The sequence below is a fragment of the Copadichromis virginalis genome, linkage group LG15 (genome assembly GCF_057382275.1).
Source record: "Copadichromis virginalis isolate Kocher_CV1m ecotype Utaka linkage group LG15, C_Virginalis_male_GT1.1, whole genome shotgun sequence".
Lineage (NCBI taxonomy): Eukaryota > Metazoa > Chordata > Actinopteri > Cichliformes > Cichlidae > Copadichromis > Copadichromis virginalis.
In genome coordinates, this window is record NC_140632.1 from 2,741,540 (window position 1) to 2,761,607 (window position 20,068).

The window sequence follows — 20,068 nt, forward strand, 5'->3', positions numbered from 1 at the left end:
ATATGTCACTCACAAATTTTCAAGCATCAACACACATCAACCACTCAGAAGAGGAGAAATGTAATCATTCCTTGGATTGACATATCAAGTAATGCAACACAACACAGCAATAGAAAAAAAAACACATACGCTGCAAATTTGTTCTGAAGCAAAAATACAATCTTTTTTCTGCCCTTTAACGTTTAAAATAAATCTTACATGAGTGCTGAAGGTATAGTTACAGTATTTTCTGAAACCACTGCGACTACTAGAGTACTCTGGTGTAGTACTGTCCGAGTCCGGTGACCAAACCAAAAAGCTAAGAGGCGTATGGACAGAGCTCTTCATAAATGCCACTGAAGCCTGGCAGCATCTGTGGGCAGCAGTAAGCACTCCCATCTTAAGCCTGACTGTGATTTGAGACACGTGACGCCCACATGACTTTGAAGTAGAGAAACAGAAGAGAAAGCTAAGAGGAAGATGAGGAGAGCAAAAGTGAGAAAGGCTAGGATACCGAGGCAGACAGAGATGAATGGGTTGGGACAAAGGCAGAGAGGCCAACTGAGAAAGAAGGAATCAAGTAAACGGTGACGTGCAGGGAGAGAGCGTATATATAGAGGAGACAGAAACAGAATGAGTGCTGCAGAGGCAGAAAGCAAAAATCTTGTCAGTTGGAAGTCTGCGGCAGGACTTTGAGGGGATAATTAGGGAGAGTGACTCCAGAAGTGGAGAATAAGTTCTTAGTCCTAAGCCTTCATGCTGAGGGATTAGACTTGGGCTGAACTCCTTTCTCTCGCTCTCCCGCTCTCCAAGGACTAACTGCTCTCTAAAGTGGACCGCTGACAACTTGGCAATGGGGACAAGCTACTGTAGCTGTGCCTGCGCTCTGTCCATACTGTTCCATTACAGAAAAAGCCAGTAGCCTTTTCAGGATCATTCACAGTACTGGGAGTGCAATTATAGAAAAAGAAATCTGGCACATTTCAGTTCTGTCCAATAGCCTGTAGTAATGTCGGATGTATTATTACCACCTTTGGATTGCCATCCATCCATTTTCTGCCACTTACCAAAGTCCAGGGTCACAGGGGCAGCAGTGTAAGCAGAAATGCAGCATGTCCTGGCACTGCCTCAGGGCCTTCTCCTTGTGCGAGATGCCTACAACACCAGCTCCTGAGAGACACCTGGTCAGATGCCTGAACCACATCAAATGGCGATGTGGAGGAATAAAGGCTCGACTCTGAGTCCCTCCCAAACACCTAGCTCTTTACCCTGTCCATATAGGATGAAGCCCAGCCACCCTTCAGAGGAAGCTCAGTTCAGTGACTTGGATCCGTGATCTTCTTCTTTCGGTCTCTACCCAGAGATCACGACTACAGGTGTGTGTAGGAAAGTAGATCAACCGGTAAATCGACAGCTTTGTTTTCACCATCAGCTCAACTCACCACAACAGACCAGTACAAAGTCTACATCACCGCTGACCCCACACCAATCCATCTCTCCCCTCAATCATCAACAAGTCCTCCAACTAGAACAGTAACTCGTGCCTGACCTCAAAGTTAGCACTTCAAAGTTCCTGGACGTTGAAGTACTAATTCTCACTCCAGCTGCTGCAAACTCAAGCATCAATTTCCCAAGTACGAGCTGGAGGTCACTGCCCAGTGAAACCAATAAAACCACATCATCCCCATAAAGGTGAGATGAGCTCTTAAGGTCACTGTATCAGACAACTTCCACCCTTTGACTATGTGTGAACAGAATCAACTTTACATTGCATTTATTACAAACTGTGAAAATATTCTGTCTCTCTTAAGTGTGTGCCTGGATTCGACTACAATTCATTTGGGCTTTAACATTCTTAAAACTCAGAGAAAAGCCAGGTAGTGAAACGTGCAATCTGCCTTGCAGTCTCATCTCTGATATTGATACTGTTACCACCAGATGAACACCAGATGTCTGGATGGAGGCACACCTCTCATGAGACATAGGGGGAAAAATCATCATGTAAAAGGGAACTGAATGTACTGAGTGGTTGTTCTCTGTTAAAAATAGGATCTTGTGGAATAATTACCATTAAGGGTATAAATTTTGTTCATTGTACAGCTAAGTACACAGTAGAAAATAACCTTGTTTCAACGTGTTAATTCGACGTGTTAATAAACATAGCACACATTCAATCTGTGATTGACATTAACACCTCAAGTGTTGATGTGATACATGTAACAGCTGATGTGTCTGGCAGCTGAAGCACAGTTACTATCTACAGATAACCAAACTCAAAATATTGAAACCAACAATGAACATTATGGCGTCTCCTTTGACTAAGCTCATTATCTGGATGACATAAAAGTATGACTGAAATTGGATTGTTATAAATGCTGCCCTATTTTCCATCTCCCAAAGACAAAATAGGTTAAATTCAGTAATAAAGTTGCTCATAAGAATAAATCTTCACCACACATTTACATTAATTAGATAAACGAGGCACTCAAATCTGAAAATATCTGTAGCCTGAAGTTCAGCATTTTGCTAACTAGAGCAATGTTACTAACTGGAGCACAGTCCACTGCCATAGCTTATACAAAAGTTTGCCATGTCAACTTATGCTATGCATCAAAAAGTTGCATCTCTGAGCCAAGAACAATGGGGTTCTCTTGGATTGCAAGCGACTAAAACTTTCCCTATAGATGGCTTAACGGTTACGTGCAATATCAGCCCCAGATCTGAGTAGAGGGATGACAAGGTGCTCCACATTTTTCATTACAAGTATATAATCTTGCAACACTGACACTCTCGCCTGGCCCTTTGGCTGCAGCTATCATTTTTCTTTTTTACTCCTTTTTTTTCTGTGGTGGACTCGGGTCTTTTGTGTAGTCTATTTTCCCCAGCCTCCTGTTTACTGTGCCCTTTGACCGCTGTGCCATTTACAGCACACACACACACAGACACACACACTACTGCAGAGACATGGATCTAATAACACTGGGACCGTGGCATGTCCTCATTTTACTCATCACAGTGTAATGTGAACACTGGCTTGGCTGCTGTCTCTGTTTTAGAGTCATATTGTATCATGTTTAAGCATTCCTTGATTAAAAGGCTACATATTGATTCATATGTCACACAAGTCTAGAGACAATAGTCCCACTTACACCTATTAGTAACTTTAAATCATCAGTCCATCTGACTGACTCAGATTGTGGGAGGAAAATAAAATCCCCAAGAGAGTTGCATAGAAAGTCCCGTGTATCATATCTGGCTCCTTCTGTTGTGCAACAGAGCTTTAGGATTTCTAACTACATAGACATTACAACCTATTTTGCTTAAGTGATATAAATGCAGGGGAATTCAGTTTTAGCCCATACACAGGGAAAAGTCAGTCTGATAGGCAATGGGTAAATCAAACACATTACAGTGAAGCTTCATTGTAATTCCATCTGTGTAAAAAGTCAGCAGATACATTACGGTCCCGGGAAATTGGTGATATTGAACTGCTCACATAGAGTCACATCAAAACAATGACTACCCAATCAGAACTATCATTTAGACACTGCAGGCAGTAGACGTCTTCCCATAAAGACGTCTACATACCACATAGACCTATGTGGTATGTGACTTTTGTTGCTATGATGCCAGGTCTCTCTTGGAAATGAGATTTTTAATCTCAATGAGATTTTTTACCTGGATAAATAAAGGATTAATAATAATAAAACCCCAGATATAAAAAAGTTGGGAGCCGGTGTAAACTGTAAGCAAAAACAGAATACTGTGATTTGCAAATCTCATAAATCCATATTTTACTCACAACAGAACATGGAAAACATAAATTCTGATTTAAAAAAATATTAGCTCGTTTTGAATTTGATAACAGCAACATGTCTATCTTAATTGCCCCTTGGGGATAAATAAAGTTTTTTGACTTTGATGTCTCAAAAAAAGTTGAGATGGGGCGACAAAAGGATGGAAAGATTAAAAAACAACAGAGAAACATTTAGCAACTAATTAGGTTCCCATATGGAAAAGAAATAGTAAGAGCTTATAAAAGACTTGCATCAGATGTGGCCTACTTCATATAGTGAATCATAAATCATATGATTTACTCATGAAAGTGGCCACTTTCTCATTACTTTCATATATTGTTTTATTAAGTATCCAAAACATACAAGTTTCATTTATAGAATTTTTCAAGGGATCTTATATCTGTTTTCACTCTTGTATGCTTTTCATTCAAGTTTCACACAAGACAGATACAAACTTTATAAGATTTATATATATCTTTTCCATATGGGTTAATTTCCAACAATCAGTAATATGATGTGATATGGTATTAAAAGAGTATCTCAGAGAAGCAGAGCTTCTCTGAGGTAAAATGTCATGGTCCTGAGTCTGGTGACCCAGTGTTTATGTTTTAATTATTTTATATATCGTAATTTATTAGTTTTCTCATTGTTCTGTCTTTTGTAATTTCTAGCTCTACAGTTCTTCAGTGTTTCGTGATTTCTAGTTCTGGGGTGTTGTTCCTGTGCCCCCCATGTTTAGTTCTGTCTTCATGTCTATTTTCATGTTCCACAGTCAGTCGTGTCTCATGTCACAGTTTTCTTCTCCTGTCCTTCTGCTCCTGATGTTTCAGTGTCAAGTCCGTGTCTCTGTGCCTGTCTTGTGTTTCCTGTTTTACTTTGATAGTCCTATGTCAGCGCATTCAGTTTTGCTTCCTCCTCATCTCGTGATATCTGATTAGTCCCAGCTGTGATTCCCTCCTGTTTCAAATTCCCTCGTTAGTCCCTTGTGTATTTAAGCCCTTTATTTCCCTCTCTCTGTTGTTGTGTCATCCCCTCACTGTGCTGTGTATTTCTTCCATGCTTCTGGCAAAGTTCTGGTTCTCTGTTTCCCGGTTTTGTTTTTCTAGTTTGGGCTTCATGTTTTGAGTTTCTAGTCTAGTTTTCTTGTATTACATGTTTCTCCAGCAATAAAGCTGCCATTTGGAGTTTACTCCTTCGTGTACGAGTCCTGCGTTTGGGTCCTTCCTCCTGCCTGCCACAGCACACCCCTTGACATAAAAATGGACAAAGGCTCGCCAATCTGGGGGAAAAAACTGCATCCAAAACTATAAAACAACCTTAGAAAAATGTTCCTCAACGTAAAATTGCAACGACTTTGACTATATCATTGTATACAGAACATAATTTAATCAAAAGGTTCAGAAATTCTGGAGGAATCTCTGTTCACAGTGGACAGTAATGATCAATGTTAGATGCCTATTATCTGTCAGATTGCACTGTATAGATAACAGGGAGGATTCTGTCCTGGAAATCTCTGCATTGGCTCAGGCAAACTTTCAAAATTCACTATCTGTCAGCTCAGTTGAACCAACTATGGATTTCTGAGGTCTTTTTTTTCTTTTTTAAATTTTACAGAGTGTCCTAACTTTATTGGAATTGGGATTTTTAACGATGTGATGGAAGTTGCAGAACTATCAACTCTGTATCAAAACAGTGGGGGGTATGGAGTTTACTGTGGCCCAAGAAGACAAAAGCAAAATATAAGTGATGGTATATAGTGTGTTTGACTGCTTACTACATAGAGCAGAAACCCAGCATCGTATCCAAGACCAAGGAAATCACTAGATTGCATCACTTTGTAAGATTACAGGTTGTTCACATCCACTGTAACATTTTTCCACCGTGTGAAAACCGATCCTGACCGCTATCAGAGTTTAGGAGACAGACTGAACTGATGGATCTGAGGACGTTTGTGTCAAGTTTGTCAAAGTTTCATCCAGAAAGCCTTTTTCAGGTAGGATGCTATATTTTTGCCTACTGTCTTTAGGAACGCGTAGCCTCAGACTGACCATATGATACATGAAGCCAAGGGTAAATATAAAGGGTACCAGTATAGTACATATACTGTTAAAAGGGTGGATGCTCATATTGAACATGGCACACAACTCTGTGTGTGCTGTCTGCGAGCAGAGGCTTTGAGGGAGAGGAACTAAAACAGAGGATGAACTGTGGGACTGCACAAAAACCCAGTGAAAGAGAAATGAGGATTATTTTTGAACTGTTAACCATGCAAAGCTACAAACGAAAATTTGAAGGTGCAAATGAGCAAAATAGCTCTTCTTTCAGATCCTTTTTACAAGACTCTCTTTATGAAATTTTAACACGAACCCGTGTTAATTACAAGGAGCTACTTTTAGCTTAATTAGCCAAGCAGTGCTGATCAAATCTACTAAGCTGATCAAATTGCCTGCAGTCATTTCAGTCAGTAAACTGAATGACTGCAGGCTAAAAATAAGAAAACCTGCTGTTGCTTTTACCTCTGCTGAAAGCAAGGAGTGACTGATTCCAAAATAACTCAAAGTTTCAAGTGTCAAAGTCGCCCCCGTTATTAGAGCAAACAGCAATATGCAACGTGCAAGAACAGAAAGACTGATAAGGTTTGTCAACAGTAGCTAAGAAGGCGGGCTCACAATCAATCAAACCAATCCACTGTTGTGAACATGGGACACTTGTGCACATGACTACATCTCATGCAAGCTACTTTAAATGAGGAAATATGCTATTTTCATTAAAACTGATATCAATCAAGATGACACTGAGAAGCACACAAACGTGGCAGGACATCCTGTAAAAACGCACAAACACACACAACTAACGAAAACGGGCCACATGGCTTTGATCAGTGTAGAATGAGAATATTGTCTGCACAATTGCACTACACAGAGGTTGCTTCTATGGTCTCATTTAAATGAAGTTAAATGTTAGGTCAAATTCACCAATTACTCTTTTTTTTCCGAGACACAGAACTGTCACAACACAGGCATCTTCACACAGACAGGCTATTATTAATATTTACTGCTTGCTAAGACAATGATTAATCCATTTTTTCTCATCATTTATATTTAACGTGATAATTAAGAGAGACTCATTTAGTATGCGATACTGACACTGTGTTTTTTTCCACCCTCTCTCATCTCTCCACTCACTCATTCATCGTTCACGCAACGATAACTGTGGCCGCTCGTTAGCTGGAAAGCATCAGGTCCTGTGACTTTCCTGGCTCCCTCCCACGATGAGCAAATGAATATGTTAAATAATCACTCAAAGTGAATTAAAAATAAGCGGCAGTGAAAATTCAGCCCATAAATGTAAACACACAGAGAGATCTCTCGCAGCTTAGATGAAAGAAAAGTAGGGGAAAAAGGATTTGCTGTACCTTTGCTTCTACCTAGAGGAGAAAGGATCCGTAGAGATAAAAGAAGGAAGAGTGTCATCCAAGGCAGAGCACCAGAAAAAGACAACAAAAAGTAGGTTTAAGCTATTGTTAGTCTACATAAAGCCTGTGACACTTGCATGCAACATGTCGACAATCATGCAAATTGTGCAGTAATGGGAGAAGCGCACACGGGCAGCACACAACTGACACTTCAAAATCTCAACAATTCTTTTTCTAGATTTCATTTTGTTTATGCCGTTGTGTGTTGTTTTAATAGAGTTGAGGTCTACGGCTAAGGTTTTCGCTGGCTATTTGTCATAGTTTTGGCTGAAGTATATATACAGAACTGTGCAAAAGTCATTTCTTTATATTTTTCTAAGTCACTATTTGGGATAACTACCTTTTTTCCTCAAGAGTGTCTAAACTCTCAAAAAATGTATGTTTTTGTGACAAACTGCTGCTAATAGAGTTAAAAATGGGTTGTTTGCTAAGTTATTCATTATGTGCAGACACAACACAGGTCAGGAGGTGCTTTTATGTTTGAATGATTCATTCAGGTCCATAGATTTGTTAAGTGGATTAACAAACAAAAAACATTGCTGTGAAAATGCTCAGGTACAAGGACTGGACTGAAACTGGGTGTAAACGCAGCTATTGTCCAAAGAAAGACCTGGAGAACTATTGCTCAAGACTACTTTAACGGACCTGCGTCCACATATGTGGACATCACATTTTGGGTTATTTAGACCAAAATACTCAATTTTGCTCTACAAGGGCCTGATATCCACTTACGAGGACATTATATGCTACTGTTCTATTGAAATTTTAAACAAATATCCTCATATGTGGCTCTCATTTTTCTTAGAAACAAAAATTTGGTAAAAAAAAAAAAATCTGGTAATTCTGTTTTTACATTCATCAGGACCCAATCAGCTCAAATATCCAAGAGAAATTAAAAATGCATGCTGTGGAGGAGTTCGGGTCTTAGGAGGTTAAAAATGACAAGTCTGGCTCTTTGGAAGCAAAATATTTAAAAAATGATGGGTGGCTCAAGACTTTTGCACGGTACTGTAAATAAGCCATAGTTTGCTCATGATAGCTGAGCAAACTCCAAACTCGTCATATGACTGGAAGCCATGGCCAAATGTTGTTTCCAAGAACAAGAACGAACATCCTTTCTCTGTAATATCGGCACACAGTTATAGTTCGGTTTAGGTAAGTGAAAGCTGAAAACACTTGGGCACAATTAGAGAAAAGTCACAGTTACTTTATGCCAAACTTAATAATCTTGGACTCCTGGAGAGCTAGATTGAATTTGATTTTGAAATACAATAAGTCTCAGACTCCCTTTCAACAAGCCAGCGAGATCTGAAAAAAAAAATCTAAATTGCAGAGTAACTAAGAGCCTGTGAACGCTGATATTTTTAAGCTTATTCCAAAAAATAAATTCTCAAATGCAGCTTTACTGAATTTGATCCGACAGAAAGGAAGCGGCTCCGTCCATTTTAATCATAGTAATAGTAATTCACATTCCATGAATGTGCCACTTCAGAAATGGGCTCTGCTGTCTTCACCCATCCACCACCCAGACTTCAATATTATCTTACACTGGCAGTGGATGTAGAGTGTAAATTGTGTTGCTGCAGATTCATCAAATATGAATGCAAACCCTGCTACTATTTCTCCTACATGCACCTTACCTTGACACTCTTTGATCCTTATTGTTCCCTTTCACCCCTCTCTATCCCAGAGAAGCTTCTTTCTCCTCTGAGCTGTCTCCCCAAATTCCAGTGATTTCCTTATCCACCCCCAACCCCACCCCCGAGCTTCCCTGTTTTTTTTCACCCCATCCCCACCATCCCCACTCCCACACAGTGGACCGTGTCACTGCTTGTTTGCTGTGGAAGTGAGAGTAGTACACAATTATGTAATACACAGAGACCTGGATGAAACGAGGCTGAGGACACACACGAGCACAGCGAGAGAGAGACAAAGGTGAGATGTGGGACATGCCATGCTGTTGTGCACCCCTCTGCGCCAAACACACACACACAGTCATCCCCCCACCCCCACCCCACCTCTCTGCAGTAGCCGCACAGCAACACGCAAATGCAAACGGACAGGTAGTGCAGGCGCACACTGTAAATTTACAGCTCACAACCAACACAGGGGTTAGTGAGCTAAAAAACAAATAAATAAAAGAGATATCTACAAAGAAAGAGGAAAGAGTACCTTGCTCTGCCTTCAGGTGTGCGAGGCCTTTAAGAGAAAAATCAAACAGACAGGAGAACAGAGAGGAAAAATTGAGAAAAAACACAACACGCCAATACTACAGTTGTATTGTCACTGTGCATGCTTTGCATAATGGCAAAGAATGGCTATCACACTAAAGGCAAAGCTTCCCCAAGTGCATTCGAAAGCTTTCCACTGAAACAGACAAATGACTTATACGAGGAACAGTCTGCGTGAATGTAAAGTAACTGTGGAGGGTGTTTGCTGAATAAAGGTCAAATCTAAGAGTTAAAACAGAACTTGTGGTAAAAAAAATTGCTTGCGTTTTAAAGGTGAATGCATAAATAACTTATAACTGGATGGGACGTGAATGGCTGCAGCAGTTAAACTGAAGCTGTGACCTCATTTGCCTGGAGACTCACCTGGTTTTCTCAGGACTGCTGTGGAAACGTCAGGAAAAGAGAGAGAGAGCAAAGAGAAGCATCGCATTAGCAACACTCTACAACCACTTTTGCATGTTGCATCTACACATGCAAAAAAACCAAACCCCTAACACACTGGCGATCATGTAAGGAGCAAAGAGGCGCCCTCTTGACATGTCTGATTGTAAACTATTTCAGTGTGAACACCTGTGGAAAGAAAAAGGCATAAAACTGAATCTGTCCCGCCCCCACGGGATCCAGATCGACATTTGTGCAAACAACTCTTCCACATTTCGAATATTGTCATTGTAGCATAATATTCCGCATCACACAGAGTCCCTTGAACACGTAAAATGATGCATAAATCCACGCTGTTGAGGATTTATGGTGTGAGTTTTATGGATTGCAGGATTGCTTGTTCTCAGACCCATGCCTTTCTCCTCCACCTCCTCTTCTTCAACTTATCGCTCACCCACAATCACACGCCCCTTGTGGTTTCTCAGAAGAATGCTCACAGTGGGAGTCCCGGTGTAGCTAATAGTGGAGCACGGCAACATTACAAAAAAGAAGAAAAAAAGCCGCATGTTAAGCTTCGCTCGCGGCAAACATCCTCACCGAGAGCTCACCCGTCAGTGACACCTTGTGGGTCTCAGACATGCCAGTGTGATTTAGGCAACATTACAGATGACTGAGTGGATTCAACATCAGTTGAGTCTGTTATATATTTATTATTCTTCTTTAGTCACAAACCTGAAGCTCGCATCCTAATAGGAATACTCGCGCTTGTAATCGGTGCCCCCCAAAGAGCATCAAAAACTGATGAGAGGAAAATTAAACACATCTTAATTAAGACAGACTACATCAGACATTTTAAATATTGGCTCTAACGCGAGATATCAGATATTAATGTGACTTAGCGATGCGCTTTGATCTCTGCCCAGTCTACAAAGAGGAGTGGCCTGTTTCGTACTACTAGATACATCCAGGGATTTCTGTGTTTCATTTTTTTCCCACCCGCCTCCCTGACAGCTTTGAGTCCTTGTTTAATGTTAAATTTAACAAACTCAACCCACGACAGATATATCATTTGAGAGGAGGAGTAGGGAGGCAAATTCTGCAGCAGGGGATGGTGCAGACGAGGTGAAGATTTCCTCCTGTCTCCTTTAGGGAGTCTAAAATGGATGCTGCCTCTCCTCCCACACAAGAAAAATGACATTGGAAGAGGAAAGGGAAGGGCGATGGGTGGAAGTGTGGGAAAGGAGGGTAGAAGCCAGCTGATGGACGGCAGCACTGTTCTAGTTCTCAGGAGATGATCCTGGGGGGGGGGGACTTAATGCTTGAATTTATGTGCCTGAATCAGCAGGTACACATATTTTTTTCCCTGACTGTGCAAATGCTTGTGTCCAGATATGGTGCGTGCGCGTGTGTTAAATGCTCAGTTTCCGTGTAGATAAAACCTTTTCTCTTGCCGCGACGGTGCTCAGAACAAGCCAATGTGCTGTGGAGGACATGTGGTCCGAGCGTAATCCCTGGCTCTATTTTACCAGCAGCTTCACCACTCAAATCCAAGCATAATTTTCAGCATGGGCACTAGACACAAATGCCCCGTGCACTGGCATCAGGCAAGTCCCTGCACCATTTTTTTTCTCGCTGACCTACTTTTTATAGTAAGATTATTGTAACTGTCATTTTTTCCATGTCTGTTTATTAATCCCCAAAGCTAAGCCCGAAGGCACCATTTCAGCACTTACTTAACAGTTTGCTTGCCCTAGCCTTCAATTACTAACCTTCCAACGAGTCCCTGCATATTTGTTTAAGCAAAAAGGAGGTCCTTAAACTGCTCATTACAAATGCAGGATGTGGAATCCTGAAAGAGGACATGGATGATCATTTTTACATATTCATTAAACAATCCTGTGCAGCTCTTAACAACCTTGACCTTCTGCATACCTTTATGTAACCAGAAAAACCACAAGGTATTCAAGAGATTTCATAATGTCACCGCTGCTAAGTTAGCTGAACTGAAAGAGATTTCACATCCAGATCATTTCTATTAAAGACAGTGATATTTGCACAAGGAATAGCAGGAGAATAATAACGATGGCTGTGCTTAAAGAAGCAGTTTAAGAATGATCAATGACAAGGTCAAGTACTAAAGCTACAGCTACAGATCTGCACACTAAGGTCGACGCATGCAGAGAGCGAGTACTGTCTAATTTCAATCCATGCGCCATGACGCAGTTAGCCACACTGATACATCCTGATCCACACAGGAGGCGAGACTGAGCATGTGTTTTATGGCCAACTGTTTATGGTGCAAAGCATGGAAGGGCTTGCAGGCGTTCAGAGAACGGAACCATTTCATAATTATCACTGCGGTGAAATGATGATGCCTTAGCAGAAGGTTGACCCCCACTAATTCATGACAGATGAGAAAAGGGGGGGGGGGAGGTATACCAGTGTGGGAACAAGAAGGATGTTTTTCAGTGAAGTGGCAAACAGAAGCTTTATCCCACTTTTCCCATTTTCTCATTTCTCATCACACATGTGAATTCTGCTCAGTCCTTGTATTTTCCCTTCCAGGCCAGTCGGCTAGCAGGCTACCATTAAAAACACGGCTGGAAAAACTCTTCCAAGGCCCAGTCTACTCAGCCAGTCAGCCATCTGCCCGTTTTAACGAGCAGCTCCAGGGCCTCGCCTGCATCCGCGTGCATTCACGCGCATGCCTGTGAATGCAAATGCATCCGGACTCCTGCATCCGACAATGTAACATATACATATTCACACATTTGACAAATTGCTAATTTTATTGCTCATTAATGTACGGCATGATCACAGTATACTGACGGGACAGGTGTGCGAACATCCCCTGAAAACATTCTGTGCTCAAGCGCCGCATGAACAACAAGTACTTTGCCCACTTGTGGACATGTGGCTATAACAGTAAAAGAACTCTTCACGAGTTTGCCGACAGACAGTTTGAATTGACGGCAGTGTTTGCGCAGGCATTTTCCAGGCAAATTAGCCATCTCTGTTCTCATTATCCTCCTAATTATGGTTCCCAGTCTCTGTGGCATAATCAACAATCAGCCACATCAGTTAATGGGAGAGCAGAAAAGAGCAGCAGTCAGTTCAGCTGGGGAATTAACTTGACTACCCTCCCCTAGCTCCCCTTTTTTTTATAGCCTGAAATCGGAGGAAAATGAAGAACAGATGCCTGAATAGAAGGATAGAAGGACGAAGAAGGAAGTAAGCATGAGTTGGTTTGTTGTCCAACAGCTAATTTCCTGTGACAAATTAGGGTACAACAGGCCAGTGGTAAATTCACACATTGGACTCGTTCTGCCCTGCAGCTAAGATATGACCACCGCCCGACTGAGTCGTCTTAAAACCTCGGCCTTTCTAACACAAAGATGTCACAGTTCCACCGTCAGCCCTCAGACCAACAGGCCTCCTGCTCCTCCTCTATCGACTGTTCGACACAGGCAGCGGGCAAATGGGATGAAGCGAAAAGAGGTCAAGTCCAGCCCGTTTGCTCGACTGCTCTGCAACCAGCACATCGCGTGCTGTCCTCAACAACGCCACAGGCTAGCACTCGTGATCTGACGTCCGAACAGCTTCATTTGATCAGCAAATTTTGGTGCATATTGGGAAGCAAAAGACAGCAAAAAAATCACATTTTAAAGGCACGCTGCAGTGATGACATTTAAAAAAACAAACATTTTAATTGTATTAGATACAGTTTAAAATAGCTCGTCATTAGCGCTCTAGCTTTCAGTGAGCATTCCTCTGATTTCGGGCAAAATGGAGTCATCCCTCAGTCGTGTCAGTTTGATTTAGACAGGCAGGAAGTGGGTCAGCAGGGGAGGAAATTTGACATGGGTCTGTTCACACAAAGGGATCTCCTGCAATCCATACACGTAAACAAATAGTTAAGCGAGTAAGGTTATGGTGAAACTGTGTATTTAAAAGGTTACCGTTCTTGAATATGGAAAAAAAGAGAAAATTTTGTGTTGTGGTGAATGGAATAGCAAAAAAACGAGCAACTTATTTTTGGCATCAGCTAGCACTGATCTCAAGGCTGTAAAGCAGCAGGGTGTTCTGAACAATGAGAGATTTTAACATGATTATTTTTTAAATATATATTTCCTGAAAAGGAAGGGAAAGACCAGTGGCAAGTTTTGTCGGACCACGTAGGTATCAATTAGAAAAAAACACCTTTTTTTTAATAACTAAAGCTTTTAGGGTGTGAAGATGATAGAATAGGGTGGAATATCCTCAAAGAGCTGGATCTCATTACACTCTCCAAATAAAGCGATGGCCTTGGCACAGAAGCAGAAGAAAAACACATGAAGTTATTTCTCAACCAAACTTCGTGTACCTTCAGGTCCTGCAGCACCTTGCAAAATCTGAATACATTTAATAGGGGGGAAAAAAGAGAACTCAGTATTGTAATTTTAGTCATATCAGCTAATACCATATCCACCACTGCCTGATCAAAAGTAATAACTGTGAAGGGAGAAGAAATGCTGAGAACATCATCTCCAATTTAACTCCCACGTGAAATACGAAGACGTTCTAAAAGAAGCCGTAAGAGCAACAAAACCCTCGGTATTTTCATTGGGTGTCCTGCATGAATTGCATTAAACCGCTTAAACACGCCAGAGTATAGATGCTCCTGCTTTATATAAATTACACTGTTGTGCAATCAATGCACATTTTTCGAGGCATTTCATAAATGAAGTTTGGTGTGGCACAAATCGCATTAGGTGCAGCGGGAATAGCAACACAGTTATGGAAATTGAATCTAATTTTCAGAGGCTTGTATTGAGATTTATTGCGTTGCTTACAGCCACATGGTATGAGATGATTTTAATGATGCAACATATGCAAAAAAACAAAAAAGCAAATATGAAGGGTAATCATATAATCTTTTTTTTTCGCTATACCTGGAAGCAGACAGCAGATGTGATGCTAGTTGAAGTCTGCATTTGTAAGGAATCCCATTGAATTTTTATTTCAAAATTTTAACCAGCAATCGTGCTTGACACAGAAAGGTTCTGGAGCCAACCCTCTTACCTTCAGTGCAGTATCGACCTACATATCCAGTTCTGGAGCAGTCACAGTAGGGTTCTCCGTCTGCCAGTGAGCAGATCCCACCATTCTCACAGGGGTTCTCTGTGCATAGGCCCATCATCTCCAAGCGGACTTTCTGACTATTGATAAGCGTGGGCAGCTTACTCCCATAACTGAGGTCTGTGATAATTCCTTTGAATGGCGCTAGCTCGCGGACGGAGGGCAGGGTGATGGCAGACGTGCGGATGTCCCCTGGGAGGCCTCCAAGAAAGAGGTCACTGACAATATTCATGAACTGCCGCTGAGGCCGCACCTCTTCCGTCTTGGTTTGGCCATCCAAGGCCAAGCCAGTCCGCAAATTGTGCCTGTTGATGGCTGCAAAGTGCCAGCGGCTGTCGTTAACCATCTTATCTGAGGTGATGGTGGTCTCGGCACAGTCGATACTGACGCGAAGCTGCAGCTTACCCTCAGATACAGCGAGAAGCAGAAAGTCACAATATCCGCCATCATCAAAGTAGAGCATCAGGCCCTCTGGTTCTGAAGTCTTGAACTGAAACGTCATGTCGCTTCTGGTGCTGGCATCCCAGCGCAGGTAGCGAGCCCACTGACCTTCAGAGCCAGTAAACTCCAGGCCTATGCTTAGGCCCAGCATGGTACTTAGCAGCATAAGGAAAAATCCAGGTAGGCTGTTTGGATTCATGGTAGAGAATAACAGGGAGCTCAGAAGAGGGTGAGAACTGGGGACAGATCCTCAAAGTGATATGAACATCTGATAATGGTTTAGTTCCGGGCTTTTTCTGCTGAATGTTATATTCCACATAGATAATCTTAGTCAGGCAGACAGCGCAATATCCTTTTTTTTTATCTGAGAGGCAGGTCTAACGTTGATAAAGGATCTTATCTCAACTGCCAAATCTATGGAGAATTGTGCAAAAAAGGAAAGGAAAAAAAATCCAGTTTCCACATAAACGCGTAAAATTGCTATGGTAAAGGTGAGCCGTAGCGTGTTTTGTCAGTGATTCAGAGCTGTGTCTTGTGATTTTTCTTTAAGGCGGTTTCCTGGGTTGAAGCACAGAACGGTCATCGTTGGTCCGGTTCCACGCCCCATGGTTTAAACTGCAGGGAAAGAACAGACAGCACTGAATGCATTTCTTTAAGATGAATCTCTATTTTCTAGCAAAACAAAGCAACCACCTGCAAGGGGATGTGTGACACAAATAAAATATGTGACCCAATGAAACATAACAAAGAGGAGTCCAGAGATTCTTATTAAAGGTTATAAAATGTTGTATCAATTAAGTCTGTACAAATGAGACCCATTCATGCCAAGCATGTTGTGTCCACTCCATCATCCTATTAGGGCCCATAGAAATTAATATGATTGTGACACATCATGACAATCTGTCATAAAACAACTCACTCCTCTTCAGCTACAATCAACCATTCCTGTTGTAGTGTACTTTGGTTTATTAGCCAGTTAGCTATGTAGGAAATATTTCAAATGATCCACACCCCTAATCCCTGACCAGCTAAATCACTGCTAGGACAACGAGGGGTGGGGTGTCCTTGGAAAATGACCCCCTCTGTAAGAGATCCCCTGCCTGTAAACATTTGACAAACCCTGTAATGTTCTATATCTAGTTAGCCAACACAATGTAGAATTTTGGAAACATCATTTGTCAAACTAACACTGTCTGTGAGCTTTTGGCTTAACTGTAGGGATTTTCTTTACTGTTGCTAAAATATGCCAACTTAAACTAGAGTTATAAAGCTGGTTCAGATGTAAAACAGCACTCAGAGGAGGTGGAATAGGGAAAACAGCAATTAGGCAAATTGTGCCTATGAGTTTAGATGAATTAGAAGGGATACTGAGAGCACCATTCAATGTGGATTTGACTCTCTAGGTGGCCATTAAATAGCACTAAATATCTACTGAACACCCATTAAAGGTTTACAACCATTTTATGCACTTTTCTATTTCTGCCAATTACTCATTTTATTTGAAGGTCCACTCAAATAATCATTTATAGTTGTAAAGCCTTCGTTTGAGAGATGAATTCCCAAATAGTCGAAGGACAACAAAGCGGCTTTGTGAAAAATACACAAATAAATAAAGTCCATCTACTGGGCTGGGTTGCCTTGTTGATTCCACGATGAGAGGAAATCCATGGAGGTGAGCCGGAGCATGTGTTTAGCCTCAGACGTTAGCCTGCTGTCTGTAAGGGCCTGCTGGGATCCTGATAAATATGACTAATTATCTGCCGCCACTCTCCTTTTCTCATTTGCGTATCTTTGGGGGATTGCAATCATAAACAGCTATTCAGAAAGACGTTACGATGGTGCTACTTCATTTCCAAATCCCACCACTAGCATTCTTTTTCTAAATTTCCTTCAGTGAATACGTTTTTAACTTGTTCACATCACCCAAACCCAGATGACAGCGGTACTGAATATTAACTAGCTCACTGGCCTTTGTACGCTACACCTGTACTCATCTAGTTCTGTTTGATTTTGCTCTGCAGAGCCAGGAATGATTCACATGGTGAAACCTTATACGTGTGTGTACTCTTCCAGCCCTTTGCCCTTGCAATTGTTTTGCTATTGGGCTGCCCACCAGACAAACGCATTGTCCAATCATGACAGTAGCACAGACCCATGCAACACAATAGGCCCTTTAACCACCTGCCCTGAATAGTTAATCTTGCTGCAGCAGGCAAGCTATTGAATTGTAGAAACTGATACCTATGCTAATGCACCGTGTACACATGCATGTGTGTCCCTGTGCAGGAGTGTACCTGACTGTGTCTCTCTGACAACGCTGGGTTGCCTGGCTGGACGACTGTCTTTGTCTTAAAAGTGCCTTTGTGAGACAGCGTCCGAAGAGAGGTTAAAAGGTTCTGTGTGGTGAAATCACCCTGAACGCTACTGCATCAACCCAAGCCACCAACTATAAAAGAGTGTTATGTGCTGTGTCCCTTGACTAAGCAAGGCTCAATATGCCCATGAAATCTGAGATGCCTGCCTGGTATAAAAAAAATGGCCCTGGACTCTATTCAATTAACATGAGTTATTGTGTGTGTGTGTGTGTGTGTGTGTGTGTGTGTGTGTGTGTGTGTGTGTGTGTGTGTGTGTGTTGCTTAACTGCGATATCGGGTGTCCCTATAGCCTGCAAACCATGGTTTTAACACTGAATGCTAACAATGGTAACATATTCTCTTTCAAGCAGTCATGGAGATATCATTGTGTTAAACACAGCTGTTTACAATAGGGGTTTTTTCCACCTTTAATTGATTCTGACTTTAAAAACAACATTTGCCCACCATGACATTAACTACTTAACATTCGACTGACTATAAGCCCTGCTTAAAATCCAAATCTTTCCACCTCAAAGCTAAGCTAAATGAAGCTAACATAGTGCCAAGTTGAGTTTTACCCAGAATATGTTACTGACACTTTTCCTCGCAGGCTTGTTATGAAAGATGCCCTTCAGCTAACAGCATGCCTGAGAGCACCCAGCAGTCCTCACTCCACAGGGCGAAAAAGGAAAAATTAACAAGCTGTTTTGGGCTTCTTAATTAAGTACTCTGTTTAACTAGCATAAACCCAAACCTGTTTTTTTCTGCCTCCTGTTAAACAAATAGGAAGTGGCATAATTTCTAAATAGCTACCTTGCTCTGCTAGAATAAGCACATATTTTCCGGGATATACACATTGAATTATTAAATAGTGCAGGATATGAGATGACCTGTATGGGATACCTTCACTGACTGCCCATAAATGATGCATTGACAGGTCCGGCTTCGGTGCAGCAGATTTATAGGCATGTTTTGTAATGTAGCCGAGCCCCTATCACGCACTGGAGACCCCCTCAGCCCCCTGCTGTGCTCCCTGTCCATCACATGCTGCAGCCCGGAGGAGCGATTTAATCCGACAGCAGTCACAGCAGACGAGGGTATGCTGCATTAGAAGCGTGTCCGGACCTGCCAAGTCCACTGCTGGTAAGAGGAAGTGGGGCGCACGGAGCAAAAGGGGAATTTTAGGGTGAACCGGGAATAAAGTGAAGTCATTTAAAGCTTCAGTGCAAAACTTGAGAGCATAAACTTCAATCTGGCACCAGCAGGAACGGACACATTACGATTCTTTCCGCTCGCGCTGAACATCTGTGCAGGGCTCCAGATGTTGCAGTTAAGAAAAAAATAGCCCAGTATTTAGATTTTAGATGAGCAAATGGCCCCTAAATGCATCACGAAATCCAACGTGGGCTTCAGTAAACAGACTTTTATAAAACACCAGCCATAATTTAGAGCAAATAAGGTACAGAGACGGGATCAGCGGTAACTCTGCAGTCAGCTCAGAGACACAAGTTCTGGCAGAAATATTAAATTAGAGGGATGCTGTAGTCTCTGCTGAAAGCCCCGGTGGACATTTCAATTCCGCACGGCCGAGCTTTCACAATGTAAGTGCAACAGAAAATGATGCTATCGATCACATGAGTAATTTCATCCCTTAATTGAATATTTTAAACCTTCAGATGATAGGAAACATTTAAAACCTGCCAGAAATCCAACCCGCAAGCCCGCACGGATGAATAAAACAGCGGGCTACATGTTCCCCCCCCAGCAGCGCTCAAGCTTTCCCTCTGCCTCTCGCACGGTGGCAGTCTGACTGTGGCTCGAGGGCTTACGAACCTTTGCTTTTGGAAATTACGAAGCGAAATTTGAACAGGACTCGTGGGTGAAGTTGTCGAGAAAACGGGAATAGTTCGGGGTAGTTTCCTCCTTCGCTGTTCTCTCCGACCGAGAGACGCGATTCGGTGAGCTAAAACTTTCCATCTCTACGCGCTTCGCTCATTCCCTACGAATTTGTTTGCTTTAAAAAGGAACAACAACAACAACAAAAAATCAACTCTAATAAGTCCACGTTATCTCCCTCACGTCACAGACCTACCCACTGTTTAGTGTTAAACTGCGGGTGAAGGCTTTTCAAAATTCTAACGATCCAAGCCATCCCACTGCGCCTAATTCCTCATCTCAGCTCAAAGTCACATCAAATTCGCAGAATATTTTCAGAAAAACTTCAGAATCCCGCAACTTAAGCATCCTCACAGAAACAAATAACGTATTAAGATGGTGGTGGGGAGGGAAAGA

The 20,068-nt window shown here is 42.0% G+C and overlaps 1 protein-coding gene across 2 annotated transcripts in view; it reads right to left on the reverse strand.

Annotated features, from left to right (window-relative positions):
- Nucleotides 1–16,033, reverse strand: part of nrxn3b (neurexin 3b) — a 318,352-nt gene extending 302,319 nt beyond the window's left edge. For both annotated transcript variants that reach the window (XM_085431332.1, XM_085431331.1), the window contains exons 1-4: nt 14,925–16,033; nt 9,846–9,863; nt 9,424–9,450; nt 7,192–7,203 (exon numbers count right to left, since the gene is read on the reverse strand). In XM_085431332.1, coding sequence (XP_085287458.1) covers nt 7,192–7,203; nt 9,424–9,450; nt 9,846–9,863; nt 14,925–15,621 — 754 coding nt within the window. In that variant the 5' untranslated portion in view covers nt 15,622–16,033. The remainder of the gene's footprint in view (nt 1–7,191; nt 7,204–9,423; nt 9,451–9,845; nt 9,864–14,924) is intronic.
- Nucleotides 16,034–20,068: the final 4,035 nt, after the last annotated feature.